We start from the raw sequence: 20,969 nt of genomic DNA, 5'->3' as shown, positions 1-20,969 counted from the left end.
TTTAAGTGGTGCTCCTACATATTTTGCTGGTGCTCCTAATATTCATTCGTCTGGAGCCCTGCTTAGTTAGTTTTTTTTTTCAAGTCGTTTTGACGTCCTCCTCCTCCCTTGATGATACATTTTTCCTCTCAGGTGTCGTGATAGCCACGTTGTCAGCGTCTCCTGTGCTGCTTTCGCATGTCAACATTGTGACATTCCTTTGTAAACAAGAGTTTTAGTAGGTTTTGTTGTCAGTGACACGCCTATCGTCCAACCTGAGAGGACACGTTTGCAGCTGTTGTCACCCAGCATGGTAGAAAAACTGCCACTACCAGTACATCCTGGAAATATACCAGCAAAATACAAAAAATAAATCAAAAACATACTAGTTTAGTAAGATCACAGAGAGTTTCTCTGTAGCTGTCTGGTTATTCGCAGATAGAAAAGTGGATCAACATGTAACCTTTATTTGTGCAGTTAACCAATCGGTCAGGAATTACCTGTTTTGAGAGGTAAGGGTAACTGAGTCGGATCTCATAGATACAATCAGTGTCACCTAGATCAGACAGAAGCCGCAGTGTATTTTTAATTCTTTACTGTCGTCGACCATTTGTTGCCACGGCGCTCAGACGACAATTCATCGACAGCGAGCTCTGGCATTGAAAGCCCAGCAAAGTCAACGCTGCTATCTGTCTACCAAACGATTTCCTGCGGTGATTACAGAGAAGTTTGTTAATTTGAAGGATCACAGTGCAGTTGAAAAAAAAAATAATCTTCTTATTCTCATCACATCGCAAGCAGAGGGGAGCAGAAAAAAAAACACAATCCAGTTTATAAGGAAACATCAAGACTGTGTTGGCAGTCTTTTTTATCTCCATCAGTGTTTGATCTTAAAGACTTCTCCACATAAAAAAGCATTGGCAAATATTTTGTCATCTCGTTTATATGAATAAAACATCAGAATCAGCCTAATTACTCATTAATGTTTAATGCTATTCAAAGGAAGAAGAACTGTTAGATTAGATGAGAGACTGTTCCTCGCTTATGGAGATAAAGTTAAGAAAAGGCTGACTTAATCAAGTTCATTGTTGACATAAACTTGTACTTAATCCAGTAGTGGTAAGGAAATGAAGGACTCTAAATTGACGTGTTATGAGCGTGCTAACAGTACCCATCAGTTCATAATCCTGGTGTTTAGTGGTTGCGCTGGCTTTAGTTTTCATCAGACGTCTGCATAAATGTTAAAAAGTAATTCTGCAGTAGTGAAAGGAGCAATATGTAAGGATTGGCCACGTGTCTAAGTTTTACTCCAAACAAACATGGGGCAGCATATCACCAGAGTAACTGCTCACTGTTGCTTACTGAGGTTGTCATTTGCTAGTTAGCTAAGTTAGCCGTGCAGCTAGTGGTCCAAACTTGGAGCTCAGAAGCACTTCGGACCGGAATGGGAAGGGGCTAGCTGGTTAGTGCGCTAACCTCAATAGAGGTACGGTAGATATAAAGACAAAGTAAATGTAAACATTTTGGAACATTTTCAACAGAAATTCCTACATTTTGCCCCTTTAAAAAGACAATAAACACATACTGTGGGATTATATTCGCTCTGGTTGTCCTGTTCAAATTGGTTTCTCAGGAAATTACACATTACTGACCAGAATTTATCGCAAGGAAACAGGATTTGAGGCTGCAGAAGGGAAAGCAAAGAGCTCTTCTGTAATAATGCTGTTACTGCACACATATCTGGTTAAACTAGAGCTTCCTATCATCGTATCAATGTAAGTCAGTTCCCTCACTCATAATCAGTTCTTATGGGAAGTCAACAAAGCGTAGGGTGCAACACGCCTGATTCTGTCTCATGCAGGAGACGGTTACATAAAATCGTAAAGGCCACTCGGAAGGCACATGTGTCATTTGTCAGAGGCAGCGGGCGCCGTCTAAGAGCCGAGGAGTGGTCTTTGTTGTTGTTAATGTAGGTCTCCACTGAGGGGGCGGCCTGGAATGGCCCGCTTTTCTGGGACAGTCGTGCCGCACATCACATGATGGGCTTGGCCTCGGGGTGAGGCTGTGGAGGAGTTTAAGATGGTAGTGGGGAAGTGGGTAGATGAGAGATGAGTGGATGAGCGATGGGAACGTTTACCCCTGCCAGTTTCTCTTAGAATCAACTCCTGGTTACCGTTTTTTCACAGCTGAACAGACCCACTGGACACCACGGCTCCACCCTGCCCCCGAATAAACCTCCATTCAAACAGGAAGGGAATAGGATTCATACGATGATCTTTTTTAACATTACGATCACAGTTTTATAAGCTGTGTATAAATAATCTCTAAAGTCTGTTAGGAAATAAACAAGAGAGTTTTTACAGACCTGCAGCCAGTGACGCTGTAACAGGGTTCCTCACGCTAAAATAGGCCATCACTCTGAAAAGACACTCTTGAGTGTTAGATCTGTCTGAATGCAGCTATCCAGTCTATCAAGATATTTTGTCACACTCATGTTACCAGCCACCGAGGAAAGAGATTCACGTTAACCTCTGTAACACCTACTTTACATCTCTGCGCTAATAACTGTTATCTGTGCACAACTCCTTAATGCCAGATGTTTATCAAATAGAGTTCAGTCACAGGTACAAAGTTGTGTCACTGTAGTGATGTTGAAAGAATTAGTCGATTAGAAAATGTGTATTTTAAGGTGAAATGGACTACGCTTTATGTATATTCCAGTTGTTTAGATGTACAGCTAAGCTACTTATTTGAATTACTGAAGCGATCCTACTAATTTATTGTCTTTGTTTGCGACTTTTCCTTCTCATCAAGAGTGTGTGAGTCTATATTCAGTCGTGTGTCATGTCTGTATTAACCCCCCAAAACCTGTTGGCAAGTTTAAAAGGCAAGTTTTCTTCTGCTTCTGTCAGTAAACCTGAGCAAAAACTAAGCTTAATACTGTGGTTTGACCAACAATCATTTTATTCTACAAAAAAAATCACCAGAAATAAACTGTTTGAAAATGATAAAATAATTAAACGATTAGACATCGACATGGACAAAACTCAACTTTGATAATCAAGTGATTGTTGAAGTTGTATCAAGCAAAAAAAAGTAAAAACGATTCACAATTTATTCAATTTTGCACATGAATTGTAGTTGCTTTTTCCTGTCTTAATCTTTGGGTTTTGGAATGTGAGGTGTTGAAGACACCACAGGTGAACGTGCACAGCTGCGTCCAGAATGCATTTCTTCTCGCTCTGCCTGTGATCTACACCCAGACTTTTAACCACCATCCTTCTCTCTCCACCCCTCTCTTTCTCCCTCCCTCTCACAGGACATTGTGAGTGCTACTAAAGATGTCTGATAGTGTTGATATTGAAGAGAAACCACCAGCCCCCCCCCTTGAGAATGAACAGTAGTTCCAGAGACTCTTCATTGTTAAATCACGCCTCTAAACCGCTTCCAATGGCTCCTGAAGAGAAAAACAAGAAGGTCCGCCTGCGCTCCATCTTCCCAGGGGGAGACAAGAGTGAGTATCCCTCCCCTGCGTGTCACCTTCACGCTCGGCGCCGCATTGATGCACTTTATTCACTATCATCCTGTCTATAAAAGCACTCGAAATCTGGCTCTAATCAGGCTCTGTTTTCGTCTCTTGTAGCGAACAAGAAGAAGGAGAAGGAACGTCCTGAGATATCCCTACCCTCAGACTTTGAACACACCATTCACGTTGGCTTTGATGCTGTAACAGGAGAATTCACGGTGAGTTTCTCTTCCACCTGACAATCAGGGGTATAAACAGGGACAGGTGTGCTTCGAAAACTCTCAGAGTCTCAGGCACACGTTTCTAAAAATCACAATTCCCTGAGGTGATTGAGTAAAGAATAATAAATTTTTCCTCCACGTAAAGTTGGTTTTGCAAGTGACTTGAATGACAATCACTCCATCTCCCCTGTCGGCTGCAACCTGCACTGGAATCTGTCGGCGTTTCTTGCCTAGATGACATGATACTTTCTTCTTTTATTTTATCTGTTAATGTTCTTTACCTTTGAGTGGTTCAGTACAACAGCAACAAATCAAAAGCTTATTAAGGTTTAATGATCAGTTCTTGATCCCACAGAGATGTTTGTAGCTCCTTTTTCGAGGACCCAGTCAGTGTTGAGGCATCATTGTGTTGTATTATGAATCTTTAAAGATGCGCTGCACCTTAAATTTCTTGTCTATTCATCTTTGTTTTGGCTTTCTCATCCATTACTTCATTAAATAATGAATGAGCAAGCCAAGACTTATCATCATTCCCTTTAAACCACTCATACTCAGTAACACTGTGTGTATTCGGGTCTATTTGACTTCCAAATGAACAGCACTCGGTCCCTGACATCAGTAACAAATACTGTAGTTCCTTGTTCGTTTGATAAGCTGTGCGCCTGTGTGACACACAGAGCCCCATTAAGACAAGATTAAACCAAAACCACTTTGATTTCACGTCTTTCATGGTTCTTCTGGGAGGATACAGTATATTACTGTTGATTTGCCCCTTGATCCCCATTCAAGACGCCTATAACACCAACAGAACAGCAGACCATTCACCACGGACAGTTGCTTTGAGTGTAAAAATAACCACAAGTTTACAAGACGGCATGAATGAAACCCTTTGTTGATTGGCAGTCAGCTTCTGTTAAAGGCTTAATGTCTATTAATGCACATTACAACATGCTGAACAAGTGTGGCAATGCCTTGATGGAATATTTCGAAATATTGTGAAATAAACATATTCACTGTTCACATTACCACTTTCATATATGTACATTAAATGATCTGGAAGTAGGAGGAAACAGCTTGCTCGGCTGTGTAGGAAAAGTATTCTGGCCATGTTAAATCTTGTTTTGCAGAATCGTGCAGAAGCTGAAATGTGAAATCAACAAGTGATTGTTTGGCTAGAATGTTTCCCCACCGTCTTTTAGTCTTTATGCTCAGAAGAGATCATGGACAATACTTTGATGTAGTTATTTCAATGACTTAAAGATAGTAAGTCCAAAAGAGATGATTTATGTTAAAGTCACACACATACGCTCGCTTAGCTGACCGTCGTCTTAAACTCTTGACCATTCAGCTTTAGCAATCACTCGTCCACCCCCGCGTGCCACACCAGAAGCACCACATCTACATTTTTTAGCAGTTTCTAGTTCTGGTTGAAGGACTATTAACAACCCATGCTCCTGCCCTCGAGCTAAAATGTTTGAACATTTGACCTCTTATCTCTTCGCGCAGGGTATCCCAGAGCAGTGGGCACGACTCCTACAGACCTCGAACATCACCAAGCTGGAGCAGAAGAAGAACCCGCAGGCCGTACTGGACGTCTTAAAGTTCTACGACTCCAAAGAGACCGTCAACAACCAGAAGTACATGAGCTTCACCTCGGGAGGTGAGCAACAACAAAATACTGTTAAAACAATAACATGATATTTAGAAAAGAAAAGTAAAATGTTTTTATATGCTGCTTTAAAAAAATGTTCCTTTCTCTTTCAGACAAATCAGCACATGGGTACATTGCAGCAAACACTCTGGTGAGTACCTCTTCTTCTAAACTTACTTGGTTGGTGTTTTTGAGCCTAAACACTACATTTGATGACTTTTGAGAATATTTGTTAATGCGAAAACTCATAAAATGATAATCTGACAAAATTATGTGTCAGTTATTAATACCCAACTATCTGATACTGAGTTTAAAGGAGACCTATTATACTTTTCTTTAATGTTTTATATACAGTAGGTTCTTGTGCACATTCTTGTGAGATCTTGAAAGTTAAAAAAAGGTAAGAGTCTGCAAGCTCCTTTCTCTCAAAGAAAACACTGCTCCTGAAACGCCTCGCCAGTAGCCCCGCCTCTAATTCTGTGACTTTGTGACACCACCTTACGTCACCATGTTACATCTTTGCCTAATTCATGCCTAGAAGCTACTTGGCCCGTAAGAATTGATTTAGCACAGCTACTCTGTTGCTGTTAGTGGTGCTGGCTCAGGCACGTTTGAGCTGGCAAATCACAGTAGACTTGGTATTCAGGAGGCGGGACTGAAAGAGACAGGAGCAAAAACAGAGCGTTCCAGACAGAAGGCGAATACAGAGCTGCGTCACTTGACAGTATGAGAAAACTGATTTGTTTATTGAACACTAAAGCCTGTAAAACCTATGATCAATCTGAAAATCAACATAATATGTCTCCTTTAAAAAAACATGGCCCTTCTTGCTCGGAGGAGTTATAGATTGCTCAACTGCATATATTGACCTCCTACTGCCTGGTTATTATAGCAAAATATTTGATCTACAATCCCTGAGCCATATCGCTACCAGATACTGTGATATATAGAGGGCAAACATTTCTTCATGATTTATATACATGTATCAGTGCAGTTACCTAACAGGTAAGTTACAGCATTATGTGGCTTTATTTGATCGTCTTGAACCTCTCAGACTGCACCGCGGTAAATCTGTCTCACTTTACTCTCTAACTCCATCTGGGAATATCTGGGATAGACTCCGACTACGTTCACGGGCAAAGTGTGTGCGTTTTCCTCTGGAGGCTTACTGCCCTCACTCTGCGACATAATGCCCTGATTTTTGCGCACACGCCAATCAGTTCACAGCTCCTGCACAGAAACTGTGACTGCTGTGAGAGCCACTGCTGCTCATTGTTTATTTTTCCAATCGACTTAACCAGATTTTGAAATACCCATAGACAAGCTTTACTGGAGGCTCAACTGCATCTAGAAGGACTCCTGCTGGGCTGACCTCATTCCTGGCTTTGACCACAGTAATCTATGCTTTGAATGCCTTGGCCTGTGCACACTCAGCCGGGTGAAAAAGTGGAATCCAAGTCTGTTCAGTGGGATTCGCCGCCCCAGGCGAACTACAATAGCATCACTTAATTCAAGGCTATTGCTTGAAAGAGCTCTTTGCCAGTGAAGGGCAAGCGGGTGTGGCAGTGTGTCTAAAAGGTTGTGCAAACCCAGTGGAGGTATTTGCGAGCATCTCAGCCTTGGACTGTCACAGTGGCCCACGTTCTGCAGAGGTGAGTCAGCTATTGGCTACGGTGCCACAGATTTCATTTTAGGATTGGGCCGCAGGCAAGCAGAACTACAGGAGAGGTGCCAAAGCTTGGTCTGTCAGAGCACGCTATCTTTTTTTCAGAGTGACACTGAAACCCACTATGACCCACCTGATGCTCTCTGACAGATTATTTTGAACAGCAACTTCTTCAAACCTGCAATGCAGTTAAATATTTGAGAGCTGGTGTGTTGCCTTCCTTGAGCAATCCGCTTTATATTCTTATCACTTGCTACAGTCCACATCCACCGAGCAGTTTTCTGGTCCCGTTCAATAAGGATTAAAGAAGAGAAAGAACTGTTTTCATAATGATTAGTCGAATGGAAAGATGGTCGCATTGAAAGATCTCTGTGTCGCATCCTAATCAAAGCTTTGGTCAGACCAAAAAGTCGTAATTGAATTTGGGACCTCTGAAAGAAAATATCTTTACTTCCAGTGCATGCTGTAGACTCTAATACGCTAAATACTGCAGTCAGTGTTCGCCTCTACCGGACAATAGATCTACTGAAGACCTTTATCTTGCAGGAAACAGACACACGCTTATACCAGAAATTAAGATTAGATTAGATTTTCCTGGGAAAAAGACCCTGGCAGTGTGCTAGGATCACTTTTGTTGGTGTTGCTGCTGGTTTAAAGGATAAATTATCCCAAAATTAAGATTGAGTGATTTGTCTACTCACCCCTGTGCCCATTGAAAGTAGGAGGAAGTTTTGTTGTCCACAAAACATTTCTGGAGCTTCACAGCAGAACAGCGTAGCAGCGTTCTCCTTAACAACTGAAGTAGATGGGGAACAACCAAAAACAGGCATAAAACGGCTCCATATAGCTTGTCTGGCATACTCCACGTCCTTAGAAGCCACTGAGATCCCAAATTGATTTAAAAAAAGATGTTATTTACACCCTCCATTCACCCTAGCTTGTGAGGGGGTGTGAGTAGATGATGACTAAATTGTCATTTTTGGGTGAACCCATCCTTGAGTGGCTGATAACTTGGCCATCATATCTTTTGATGTTTGATTTTGATTTTCGATCTCAAATCATATCTTTAATAATTTCACATTAGATTTACTACTAACCAGGAAGTCCTGGATATTGAACTTCAGCGTGTCAGACTGCAGGACTGTCAGCCAACACAGACAGCTGGACCACAGTTCATATAGCTACAATACATTAACAGCATTGACAGTTCGTCAGAGAAAGTGTGCTTTTCCGCGGCTACAACTCAATAAAACTCATCACACAAGCTTTAATCTTTACTCTTTACATTTTCCCTTCAAATCTTCATTCTTGATTTGACGGAAAAATGTTCAATAATGCTGGGAAACACCATTTATCCATACAGACGACCGGGAGCAGCCACTTTACTGTCATCGGGGGTTGTAGAGACAGTCAGTGACCATTCTCTTCGATCTACACCAATTTTGTTATGTTCAAGTATCCAACACAACTCCAAACAGCAAGCTTTCATCACGAGAAATCGTGCGTTAATAACTAGCACATCTGTTTCAGTGTTTACCTTGCTGTCAAAGTGAATCCACCGACATTTGTTTCATTAACGATACTTTCCTTCCAGCTAATGCACGGTGACATTGAAAACTGTCAAGTGTGAACTCAATGATGTCAGGTTTCTAACTTCTTGTCTTCTCACTTTTGAAAAAAAAAAAAAAAAGGCTTCAGAAAAAACACATCTTACACATTTTAACAAGTCTGTCTGTATGTGTGTGCTTTTGTGTATTCTACGACAACACGTGACAATAAATTAGGTGTAATCTCGCAGTTTATTGGATTGCATCTTTTTAAATTTTTAAATCAGGCATCAATCAACATTGGACACAAATGGAAGTTAAAGTCTATGTTGTTGCATCCAAATAAAAGGTGATTCAAATAACATTTTATACAAGAAAATCTGAAGAGAATTCGTGAGGTGGAGAGGAATATGTTTTCCAGGCTCGGGCGAGGACAGTCCTCAGTTGGCATGATTACTCTCTATCATGTCCCCCGCTCTTGCTGGGTGTTATGAGGACAATTTATGGACCTAACGTCCATCCCTCAGTAGCGTACCCCTGCCCTCCCCCCCCCCTTCCCCTGAACTCCACTTACTCTTAAACATTGTGTGGGTTTGTTTTGAGTAAATCCTCCCATTCTCAACCTTCACATTCAGAACCGACTGCTGTCATCTGGGCCTCCTGTCAGCCTTAGAACCTGCAGCGCATTATTTGACAAGGTAACTCCTCCATATTACTTTCCACATGATGTATCTCTGCATTGGCTCTGAAGCCAAATCTGGTCTCTTAATTATGATTCTGCCAACCAGCTCATGCAAAATGCGTACAGGTATTTGATTTTAGACGCATCATCACTCTCTGTATTGTAATCCCCGGGGGGGGGGGGGGGGGGGGGGGGGGGGAATATGATTGGATCTCTTCCTTTACAATGTTATAGATGTTTTTTTTTTTTATTATCTTCCACAAGAGCACCTCTTATCTTCTTTCAAATAGAACGTCTCTGAAATGGCAGGGCAGGGGCGCATGCCACAGAGGGTTGTGATGATTGTCAAGCTGCATGTATGAGCTCATATTCCTTACAATTAGATCCACATTGCCAATAATGTGCCTGTAACTTCATCACCATTGAAGACATTACCGCATGGCTCTGTAAGAAAAAAAAACAAAACACATGGCACTGCTTACAGTGAGCGAGACACTCATTTCTGCACTGCAGTCTTGGCCCAGCCCTCCTTGGAGCAGGTCAGAGGCCCAGTACGACTGAATGAAGGACTGGGACTTTCCTTCAGCCAGACCCTTTCCCTTTAATCACTAGAACTAAGCTGCACCGCTTCATTTATGCATGACGGGACTGGAAATGGATGAAATGTTTCCATTCCATAAGAGGAAGATGATCCAAGGCTAGCAGAGTGTTGGATGGGGGGGGAAAGAAAGGCTTAGCATCAGGCATAATAAATATGCCTGAGGCTTATTAATCATACTTGTTAAAAGGTATCTTCCCCATCAGGAGGATGTCTACCTTACAGTTCATCGCAATATTGCACATCACTGCAGTGTGGCAGCATGTTTTCTCCTACAGTTAAATATGGAACAATTTCTTACCCAAAAACCTGCACTGAATGGCACCTCACTGTTTTAACAAAGGTCTGTATAGCTCTCACTGGACTCATACTACTTCGCTCCGCTATTAACAGAACTGCTCTACACAATTTAACCCATTAATTTCTTTGATTGATTGATTTTTTTTTTTACACAAAATGTCAGCTATACTGTTACAGGGTAGAGCATCACAACAGATTTAAAGGTCCAGTGTGTAGGATTTAGTGGCATTAAAGTTCAACGCCCCTCATCTCCAACATTACATCGGCTGCTGAAATCAGAAAAAACATGAGAGGGCCTCTCTGGAGCCAATGTTTGATTTGTCCATTCTGGGATACTGTAGAAACATGGCGGTCCAACATGGCGGACCAATGAAAAAAAAGGAATGCCTGCTCCTAGCTCCTAGAGGCCAAACTGTTTAATTACAATGTCAGGTGATGCACAGGAGCCAAAAAGACTTTTCCCCAAGCTTACATTGTGATAGAAGCAGTTGTAATGTGGTGGACACATGATTTTAATTTGACCATATTTTACTATCAGGACTTGTTCCATTTGGTTGAATAACATTCAGAAACAACAGCTGCACAATGATCGTACTGGCCCCACTCAAGTCTGCCGAGGGCTAAGCCAGAAAGTTGGCCGGCTCGGCAGGTAGCAGTCCCCTGTGTGCGCATTCTGTGGGCCCCACAATGCAGAAGCTGTGCAGAAAATCAGGGTCATTTTATATCTGGACATCAATCTCTTTTGGTTCCGTGCACCATTGTGCAGCTTTATAGAGGAAGTAACAGCACCCCACTTGGTACGCTGTTTCCAATCAAATTATACTTCCATGACCAACTACATCTGTAGCCTCATTCTAGGGTAACAAGCACACGATACTAAGCTTGATGTGATTACATTTCTACCAATAGAGCCCCCTAAATCCAACACACTGGACCTTTTACTGTACTTCCGTTTATGATGTTCGCTCATTCTTCTCACCACTTCTGAATAATGTTTTTCGATGATATGTTCTGAATCTCTTATCTGTTTTATGCAATTATACTTGTATTTTTTTTTTTAGTTAATTTGAAACTCCGCTGGCCAGAACTCAAACTGTGCACATGGCTGGTTTAGGGGTCTTCAGAACGTTCACTGCGGTCACAAATAATCAAAGAAAAAAAATAATAATGATACAAATTTTTGTTTAATTGGGGAAAGATTTGAGGATCTGAACACGCATCCATTCCGTGCTGCTACATGGCTCGTGCATCCGCGCTCACTTACACTTTTACCCCGCAGGCTGCCAAAACATCATCGTCAGAGCCCCCGATCGCTCCACCTGTGTCAGAAGAGGAGGACGAGGAAGAGGAAGAAGAGGAGGAGGAGGAGGAGGAGGAGGACGATGACGACGAACTGCCGCCAGTCATCGCGCCTCGGCCAGAGCACACCAAATCTGTGAGTTCACGCGGCGCGACTGGTGAAATGGTTCTGTTGCGATTGTAGTCCTCTCCGCATGTCTTTGACTCTTCTTCCTCCCCGCAGATCTACACGCGCTCCGTCATGGACCCACCAAAGCCTCCCACCCCTGTGAAAGAAGTGCTGACTCCTCCAGAATCGCAGGTCCAGCCGGAGAACACGTCCAACACAATGTACCGGCACACTGACCGCCAGAGGAAGAAGTCCAAAATGACGGATGAGGAGATTCTGGAGAGACTCAGTATGTGTCTGTGCATAATTTTTTACATGTATAGGGGCAGAGTTTCATAAAGACTGAGGGTCCTACAGCAATTTTTAACTAGCTGAAAATAAATCTTAGTAAATGATGACCTGAACTGTTGTATAATCATTGTTATAAGCAATTGTATATATCCAGAATGCATTATAACAATAGTTATATCAAATTATAAAGTATTTAATAATGACTATTTTTGCAAAGATCATTGTTATTCAAGTTTTTATAGTTGTTACACATCATAATCACTATCACAATGCATCATAATGTGATTAAAAGTTACTTTAAGTGTGGCCACTGGGGGCCTTAAATAAAGTAAGGAATGTCCTGAGGGTATAGGTAGATATAATACTTAATAAACATAAGGCTGGTTATAAATGACTATAAGTGATTAGATTGGATAGAGTCAATGCAAGAGCAGGCCAAAACACGTTTGTTGTAAAGTCAGAGTAATCCGTTGCACTAATGTTTATAATGCATTATAGACATCACTGTAATACTTAGTTATGATCATATTATAAAGCATTCTGGATATTCATGACTTCTTATAACTGTGATTTACATTTATAGCTTTGGAGTCTTTAAAGAACATCATAATCATCCAGAATTGTTGAATGTAAAGTCCTCCTGACATCAGAATCCACACACTCCCAGAAACAATACTGAGGACATGTCGAATAATTCCCTGTGTGGTGGTGATTCAGAGGACAGGACTGGAATATTTGGTTTCCAGCGACTGTGTTCGGCATATCACTTCTAGTGCACAAAATAATATGCAGAGGAACAGGGAGCATTAATCTAATCAAATTTGGATGCAGACGTACTTTGTTGCCTTCACTACACCAGTCCAAATTATCAGAGTGCATCGAAAAGTGGAGCTATAGTACTCCATGGCACGCTACGTCTGGAATAGAAAGCCCAGACCCTCTCTGGCTTTTCTATTTCAGCGACGATTCCTGTGTATTTGTGTGTTTGTGCGAAAAGGCCGCCATGGCTGTTCGCGCCCACACAAGCTTACTCATTATATATCTGCTTTCTCTCCGACTCAGGGAGTATCGTGAGCGTGGGGGATCCCAAAAAGAAGTACACGCGCTTCGAGAAAATAGGACAAGGGTAAGTCCATGAAACAAGTCATCGCGGTTATTGAAATGGAGCAATTTCAAGAGCAGTCACTCTCACCAGGAGGGAGATGGAGCTGCGGTGACCACTTCAGTGAGACAGAGGCAGAGGGAGGGTCAGGTTGAAGGGCTGGGAGAAAAACTAAGTAGAGAGGAAATGAGAACTGTATCCTGAAACGGCCTTGGGCTAGATTAGCTCAGCCATCTCCCTCTCTCCCCGCTGCCGCTGTTACTGTCACTCTCCCCTCTTCACATCTGAGCAGATAAAAACTGTGTGGTTGTTGTTATCCGCTCATGCTCACTATTTCCATATTTGATCAGGAAGCTCCTATCTTGATCAGCAGATAACAGTCTATTTACTCTCTGCTGGGTTATCTGTAACTTATTAGGACCAGGAACTGTGCTTCATTATTCATAGCTTCTGACAGTGCACAGGTGTAGTTGGCCACGAGAGAAAAAGGAGAGAAAGGTTTTCAGTGTCGCGAGTTACACTTCCAAATAGGGACAGAGTGGCTGCATTCCATTCCTTTGACCGACGATTGTAAAACCATAAATTCCGTGTGGCTGCGGCGTCTGAGTTCATCACTGCTGAGGTAATTTAATAGCACTTTCGTTTCTGTGGGAAAATTAGCGCATACAAGCTAAAACGTCTTTATCTCAGCTGGTTTATGCACACAAATTCAATGATAATGTTCCAGACCCTCTACAAGGAACATTTATACACTGCGCATGGGAATAAAACAAGATTTGAACTTCTTGCAGCGAGGCAGTTTATGTGGTTTATAATTCTTCCTCCGAGAAAGAATTAATTCAAATGTATTTATATTGGCATTCAACCAAAACATAGGGCTGATAGGACTTTAATGAAAGACAACAAAACGACCTAGTATATTCTAACATAGTAAGACTATTACTCAATTAATGTCTATGTTAAAAATTACATAAACACTCAAAAAGGTAAACTGAATTTGTACGAACAGATCTGAGGACCTTTTATGCATTTTAAGGAACATGGTGATCTGGTGAACTTACTGACAGGATGATTTATAACACATTTTGAACTTATTTCACTATATTATATAATTGTTAAAGTGTATTTATATTTTATTCATATGCATAGGTATATATTTTCTTCTTTTCTGCAAAGTATATTAGCGGTGAAGAGGTTTGGAGGGAGTAAAGAAGGAAAAAGCCACATGTTACTGTTGATGTAGTGCACCTCTTGAATGCGTTTAGTGTGAAAACAGTTAACATACTGTAAAAAAAAAAAAACTAAAATAAACCGATTTGTACATACGTTGTGTTTATAACAAACCAAAAAATAACTTAAACTTAATAAAGCTTGGAAAAAAAAGGTTTAGTGGGGGCTAACATGCTAACTCTCCCAATTGATCTGAATATATCCTTCAGAGTTCAGGTTGCTTGTTAGGTGTGTGTGGTTTAAATGATACACACAACTTAAAATTGGTCCTCAGCAGTTTAATATATAAATATAACTAGATCATACTGTATAGTATATATGAAGTCTCTCGAAACCTTTCAACACATTTCAATTTTCAGAGCTACCTTACATTATACAGAAAAAAAAATCAGATGATATCACCCTTTGTTTTTGATTGGAAACATACCTGTTGAATTGTGAATTTGATAGAGTTCAGGCAAATGAAATGTCTGTAAGTGTCTTTAATGTCACAACATTAATGTGATGATGATCTTTTGTTCCACCAGAGCGTCCGGCACTGTTTACACGGCCATCGACATAGCAACCGGCCAAGAGGTAGGTCAGATTCCTATGATGATGAAACAACATGCGGATGCTGTATATCATTTCTTTGTCCTCGCTAATCAGACCTGCTCTTCGTTCTCAGGTGGCCATCAAGCAGATGAACCTGCAGCAGCAGCCCAAGAAAGAGCTGATCATCAATGAGATCCTGGTGATGAGGGAAAACAAAAACTCCAATATAGTGAACTACCTAGACAGGTCAGTCTCACATGAATGTAAATATACAAGATGAATCACAGCCCAAGGGGATGTCTCCGAATTGGTTAGAGTTAGAGATATTCCATTTCCTGTTAAAAAACAGAGGGGCAAGCAGTAAATCCTCTCGCCTGAGAAGCTGAAAGCAGCAAATGTTTGGCATGTTTGCCTGCTAAAGGACTGGTAAAGGACAATTCATCGTCCAGTACAGTTATTATAACTGTGTTGCATATGTAAAGCATTTTTTTGTTTTTGTAAGATGGTCCAAGTTTCTAACATAAATGAGTTCATGCAGCAGTCTCAACGTCTCTGACGTTAATTTGCAAACAGCGACTGATTTATGTTCAGATCTTGGACAAGGTCGCTGCATGTTGTTACCGTAATGACATTGAGGGATCCTCCGAGCAAATCATTCCAGATACCTTTTTCTTCTTCTTCAGCTCCTTCTTCTTCCTCCTTTTGCCTTTTAATGGTAGTCAGCCTTCATCCTGAGGTGCATTACTGCCCCCTACTGTTGTAAAAGCAGAATAACTACGCCATTCATTTCCTCTCAAAAGAAAGATTTGTTCTGATTCTCTGCATGTGTCTGCAGCGACCTCAAGTAACCACCGAAGTGAAAACTCCTAAACGATGTGCGTGTCAAGATAAAACCACAATAAATTTGGCATGTTTCCTTTTCTGTCTTGTGTCTTTTTTAGTTATTTAGTAGGAGATGAGCTATGGGTGGTGATGGAGTACTTGGCCGGTGGCTCGTTGACAGATGTAGTGACAGAGACCTGCATGGACGAGGGCCAGATTGCTGCGGTCTGCAGAGAGGTAAGAAGCCAAGTTTAGACATCAGCAACACCGCCCACTGCTTCTGTGACTTGACTGTCTGTCTCCTTAACACTTTGCCCAGCCAAGAGAAAAAGACTGTGCAAATGTATGTTTAGCACAGGCTTCCCTTTTTATTATGAATGTGTGTTTATCAGGCATGTTTTTAAGCTTTTTTCCCCCTCTCTCCTCAGTGTCTCCAAGCCCTAGACTTCCTACACTCCAACCAGGTGATCCATAGAGATATAAAGAGTGACAACATACTCTTGGGTATGGACGGATCTGTCAAGCTCAGTAAGTCTTCATTTAGAGTTTGCCCTATCTTTCATAAGGTAGAATTACATTAAAAAAAAGCACCAGACTTCTGAAATGTAACTGGAGTATGTGTGTTGTATGCACTAATGCAGAATGCAAACTCATATTCTAACGTACCACCACTCCTCTGTCCCTCCGTCTCCCCCTGCAGCCGACTTTGGCTTCTGTGCCCAGATCACTCCAGAGCAGAACAAGCGCAGCACGATGGTGGGAACGCCCTACTGGATGGCACCAGAGGTGGTGACCCGGAAGGCTTATGGCCCGAAAGTGGATATCTGGTCTCTGGGAATCATGGCGATAGAGATGGTGGAGGGAGAGCCGCCCTACCTGAATGAGAATCCGCTCAGGGTAAGACAGGAAGTGCAGCCAGGACACACGACTCATGATGTTAACACGCTAGTGGTCGTACGGTATGCAGGCAGATTTTTGTGGTGCCCTCATGCGGTGGTTCTGTTTTCTCCATATTTCCAGGCGCTGTACCTGATAGCTACCAACGGAACTCCAGAGCTGCAAAACCCAGAGAGGCTGTCATCTGTGTTCAGAGACTTCCTCAACCGCTGCCTGGAGATGGATGTGGACCGCAGAGGCTCTGCCAAGGAGCTGCTCCAGGTAGAACTGTTTGCCATTTTTGGGCTGAATCTGTTCTATCCTAAGGAACTTACGAAATGATTCAATTAGGATGGTCCTGTAGCCTAATATCTTTTTCCTTGATAAGATTTTTTTCCTAAATGCAGTACGGAAATATTTTTCTAAAGTAAGAGAAATCCTAAATGTCATCCCAAACTGAGATAAAAACGGATTTCAGACTTGGGCAGTGTCTGTCATGAGACCCCTGCTTCTTCACGTCCTTGAGTTGTCACCAAATCATCACTTAAAGAGAAGAATTTAGAATTTGATCTCTCTTTGGCTCAATATCTAATTTCTTTCCATCCTTCCTGTCCTCTGCAGCATTCCTTCCTCAAGCTGGCGAAGCCTCTATCCAGCCTGACGCCTCTGATTGTAGCTGCGAAGGAAGCCATAAAGAACAGCAGTCGCTAGGGTGTGCCCTAGGTGTCCCCACCCGAGGCTGGAGCCCTGCCTGTGATGTGTGCGTTCATGGGGGCAGGGGCTTGGGTGTATGGGCTGGTGGGTGACGTGACGGCGACAGCACAAGGAGGGGGGGTTTGTGTGACTAACAGTGACAGCACAAGGACAAAAGACCCCCAGGCCTCATATGTAGGACGGACATCTGGCCTTGCAGCCTCTCGGCCCAATGCTGCTGAACAGACCTTTGCCTCCTCGTTTACTTCTCCAGCACTCTGTACATGTAGAGCAGTCCATCACAAGTGTGTGTGAGTGCGTGTGTCTGCGTGCGTGTGCCTGTGTGTGTACAAACTGTGCACATCTCTTTGTGTCATATGTCTTGTTTGGCAGCAGTCGCTAACCCAAACGGAGAAAAACAAAAACGGAAGAGAAAACGTGCTCATATTCAAGAAGAAACCCGAGGAGGAGAAACTGACAAAAACTAAAGAGCCTGTGAATCCTTCCCTGTCCAGACCTGTAGGGTTAGTTTTACCTCTCCTAGTCCCTCCGTGGAGCACAATCAGGCCACACTTGCACCCGCAGTGACCAGCTGATGTGAGAGAGTGACTCTGGGACCCAACCTTTGCCTGCATGACTATGGCTCTGTGGAGAAACACTGCTACTCCTCTGCAGATTGTCACACCTCGAGGTGGCATATTTGTGTGTGTGTGTGTGTGTGTGGGTGTGTGAATGTGTGCAGGGGTGCAGCTACGGGGGAGACAGTCGAGAAAGATTTCACACGACCTATGCCAGCTTTAAACATCCGTCGCTAATCCGCTTCATATCGGTGAAGAGATACGGGTCTCGTGTGACAGGTGTGACAGTCGCTGACGTTCAGGTTAGCAGCGGTTCATTCGCTGATTTTTCTCTCTAGAATTGGCCACATATTATCAGCTTTAACATTATAAACATTTGATGTATCGGAATACCGTCGGTGCACACTTTGCCCGCATTGAAGTTCAAATTTAACAGCATCTTAAAATAATAGTGACTTTACTTGTAAACGTGTACATTTTAGATATTATGTAGGAAGGTGTAACATATTAAGTTATTGGGGTTGATATGTTTGTGATGATAAATCAACATTTGGTGCTGACATCTGTTTGTTTTTTTTCATTTTCATGTTGTAAATGAATCAGAATTTGGTCAATTTAACATCTATTGTTTAGTTCTCCATCTCCAACGGCCATTCTCTTCTTTTTATTACATCAGACAATGAAAGGTGCAGTACGTAAGAACTTCGAGTGAACTAAGATTATCAACAGAGTGTGAAGAAACAATAACAGTCTGCATATTGTATTAGAGATATCAGTTATCAGAGATATCTGCTGTTAGTTAGCATGCTGAGCAGCTAACCCCAGCCTCTGCTTTTCTCATAAAACCACCCCCACTCCCAGTCCGGACTGCTAACAGCACTGGTAACTGAGTGGTTACTCTGGTAACATGCTGCCTCTTATTTGTTTGGAGAATGAATTCAAGAGGTGGCCAGTTTCTTACATATTGCACCTTTACGTATGAAATAGAAAGAAAAACATGCAAACGTAAAATATCCAGAATTCATTGTGGTGACTTGGCATCATTTCCCCAACGAACGGAGAGACATCTGAACTTTAAAGTCTGACGAGAAATGTATAATGCCGACTAAAGAAGGATCGCTTTGCTGAGCACATTATGTGACTGTGACGATGTGAATTTGGATTAGATGCCAACCAAAAGACCTTCCTGTTCAGACTGAACATAAAACATTCACATCTACCACGACACCGGGCAACCGAGCTTCCTCCTCGCCCACCTGCACCCCTCCCTGTCCTCTCCTTTGGTGTTGAAAATGCTGCTCGTTCATGTTTCAGTGTCCTTTCTGTCTTCAAACCGTTTTATTTTCCATACGTCTTGTGGTGGTGTCTTTGAAACGTGTGGCAGATTAAAAGAGGGGGAATGTTATCCACTGAGCGAAGCGCTGAGTGCCATTTTTTTTTATGATTGTACCTTGTTCCGGCGATGAGCACTGGAAACGGAATCCGCAGTAAGGAGTTCACTTTGTTCGCTGACATTCCCTCCATACTCCACCTGGTTAGCGTTTAAACTCCTGTACAGAGGTGTCAGTGTTTGGTAGCTTCGTCTGGCAATTTCCCGTGTAGCATCCCTCCGCGTGCGAGCGAGTGTGTGTGTGTGTGTGTGTCTGTGTGTGTGTCTGTGTGTGTGTTAGGGGGCTACCTCAATCTGCACTAGAAGATGCCTCACTCGTGTTGTCCACCTTGACTCTGAGGTGCAGGGTAGCTGCTTAGTCATATTGTACCTCCATTGTACAGCAAATTTACAGAAGATGAAGGAGTGACGTTAGACCGGAGGACGCAACAGAATTCATGCATGTAAAACAAACTATACACTGTATCTCATCTTCAAATAGGTTAAGATTGTTAGGATATGTATGTATGTATGTAAATATGGTGGGACAACCCCCCCCCCCTTTTTTTTTCAGAATTATGTAACTTAAAATGACAATATTCAGGTTGCTCTATGTATCAATAAATGTTTTGCACCCTGGGGAATCAAAAAAAAAAAGAAAAGAGATAAAGCAAACACACACACACGCCGTCTCCGCACTCCTGGATCCAGCTCTGCTGTTTTTTGAGGGGCTTTGTCGGACACTCCATCTGGACAGAGAGCCGGTTTTGGATGCAGCACTCTGTGTGCGGGCCCACACAGTCTGTCCCGAGTACCACTGCTGAGTGTTAGTACATGTATGTGTGCGTGCGGTAGGTGTGGGTGGCCTTGTCAGGAAGCTCCGCCGGCCTCCCTTGGACGTTTGGCCTCTGTCTCATGTACAGGTCGGAACTATGAGCACAAAAAAGGTGAATTTCTGTTCGGGACAAGAGACACCGCTGACGTGCCCCTTTTCTGTGGTTGCTCCTGTACATTCCTATCTTCTGAATGTGTAAACCTGTACACGTGGTGTGAAAATTCCTCTATTAATGTGTATCAAGAGAATGGAACAAAGACAAAAAATGTTACTTTTTAAATTATTATTATTATCATTATTATTATTATTATTACTCTTATTATTGTCTAGCTTTGTAAAAACTGCTGATCCATCTGGCATACCTCAGCAGGCCTTTCCCTATCTTTGAAAATGGACAAACGAGCGACGGGGAAATGAGGTTTTGGATAAACTATTTTTAATTGTGGTTGAAGCAATAGACTTTTTGAACTTTGAATTGTGCATGGCTGTGTCTTGAGTGTAAAAAAAATCTAAATATTGCAGTTTGGGAACTGGACTGAAATAAAAAGAGGAAGAAAACCAAAGTTGTTGCCATGCCTGTAAGGTTTTTATGGTTCTACGGTTGAATTTCATTTGAGATGTTTGTGCCGTTCAAGTCAAACTTCATTGCCAAAATAAATGTTGGTAATGTACTTTTCTGCAAACCAAGGATATGTTGAAATGTACGTTTCTTTAGGTTTAATGACAAGATCACATTTTGGCTTAAAAACACCTGATCGGCTTGAAGTCAATGGTGGAATGTACATTTAATTACATATTGTGCTTCCAGTGCAATTTTGGGGTATTTTACTTGAGTATTTCCATTTCCCTCTACTTTATACCTCCTCCACTACATTTTGGGGACAGATATTGTACTTGTACTCCACTACAGTTATATGACTACCTTAGTTAGTAGGTGCTGCTTGCAGATTACATGTTCTGTCAGAGCTAAAGTAGCACTTTTTTAGAATAATGTATTTTGCCAACAAGCTGATTAAACAACACTGTTTCTGATCATCAGAAAAATGCAGAATGTCAGATCT

The 20,969-nt window shown here is 42.1% G+C and overlaps 1 protein-coding gene across 1 annotated transcript; it reads left to right on the top strand.

The window, feature by feature from the left end:
* Window positions 1–3,301: 3,301 nt before the first annotated feature.
* LOC115593994 (serine/threonine-protein kinase PAK 3-like) lies at window positions 3,302–20,471 on the top strand. The gene is given in 16 exon segments (XM_030437736.1): window positions 3,302–3,359; window positions 3,361–3,493; window positions 3,623–3,723; window positions 5,233–5,386; window positions 5,491–5,528; window positions 9,226–9,288; window positions 11,450–11,605; window positions 11,693–11,867; window positions 12,932–12,995; window positions 14,729–14,777; window positions 14,869–14,981; window positions 15,677–15,794; window positions 15,986–16,085; window positions 16,258–16,454; window positions 16,578–16,715; window positions 17,055–20,471. Coding segments are annotated over 16 exon segments (1,728 nt in total). The 5' UTR covers window positions 3,302–3,320; the 3' UTR covers window positions 17,145–20,471.
* Window positions 20,472–20,969: the final 498 nt, after the last annotated feature.

This window comes from Sparus aurata, chromosome 13 (genome assembly GCF_900880675.1).
Source record: "Sparus aurata chromosome 13, fSpaAur1.1, whole genome shotgun sequence".
NCBI lineage: Eukaryota > Metazoa > Chordata > Actinopteri > Spariformes > Sparidae > Sparus > Sparus aurata.
This window is presented reverse-complemented; position numbering and strand designations above follow the sequence as displayed.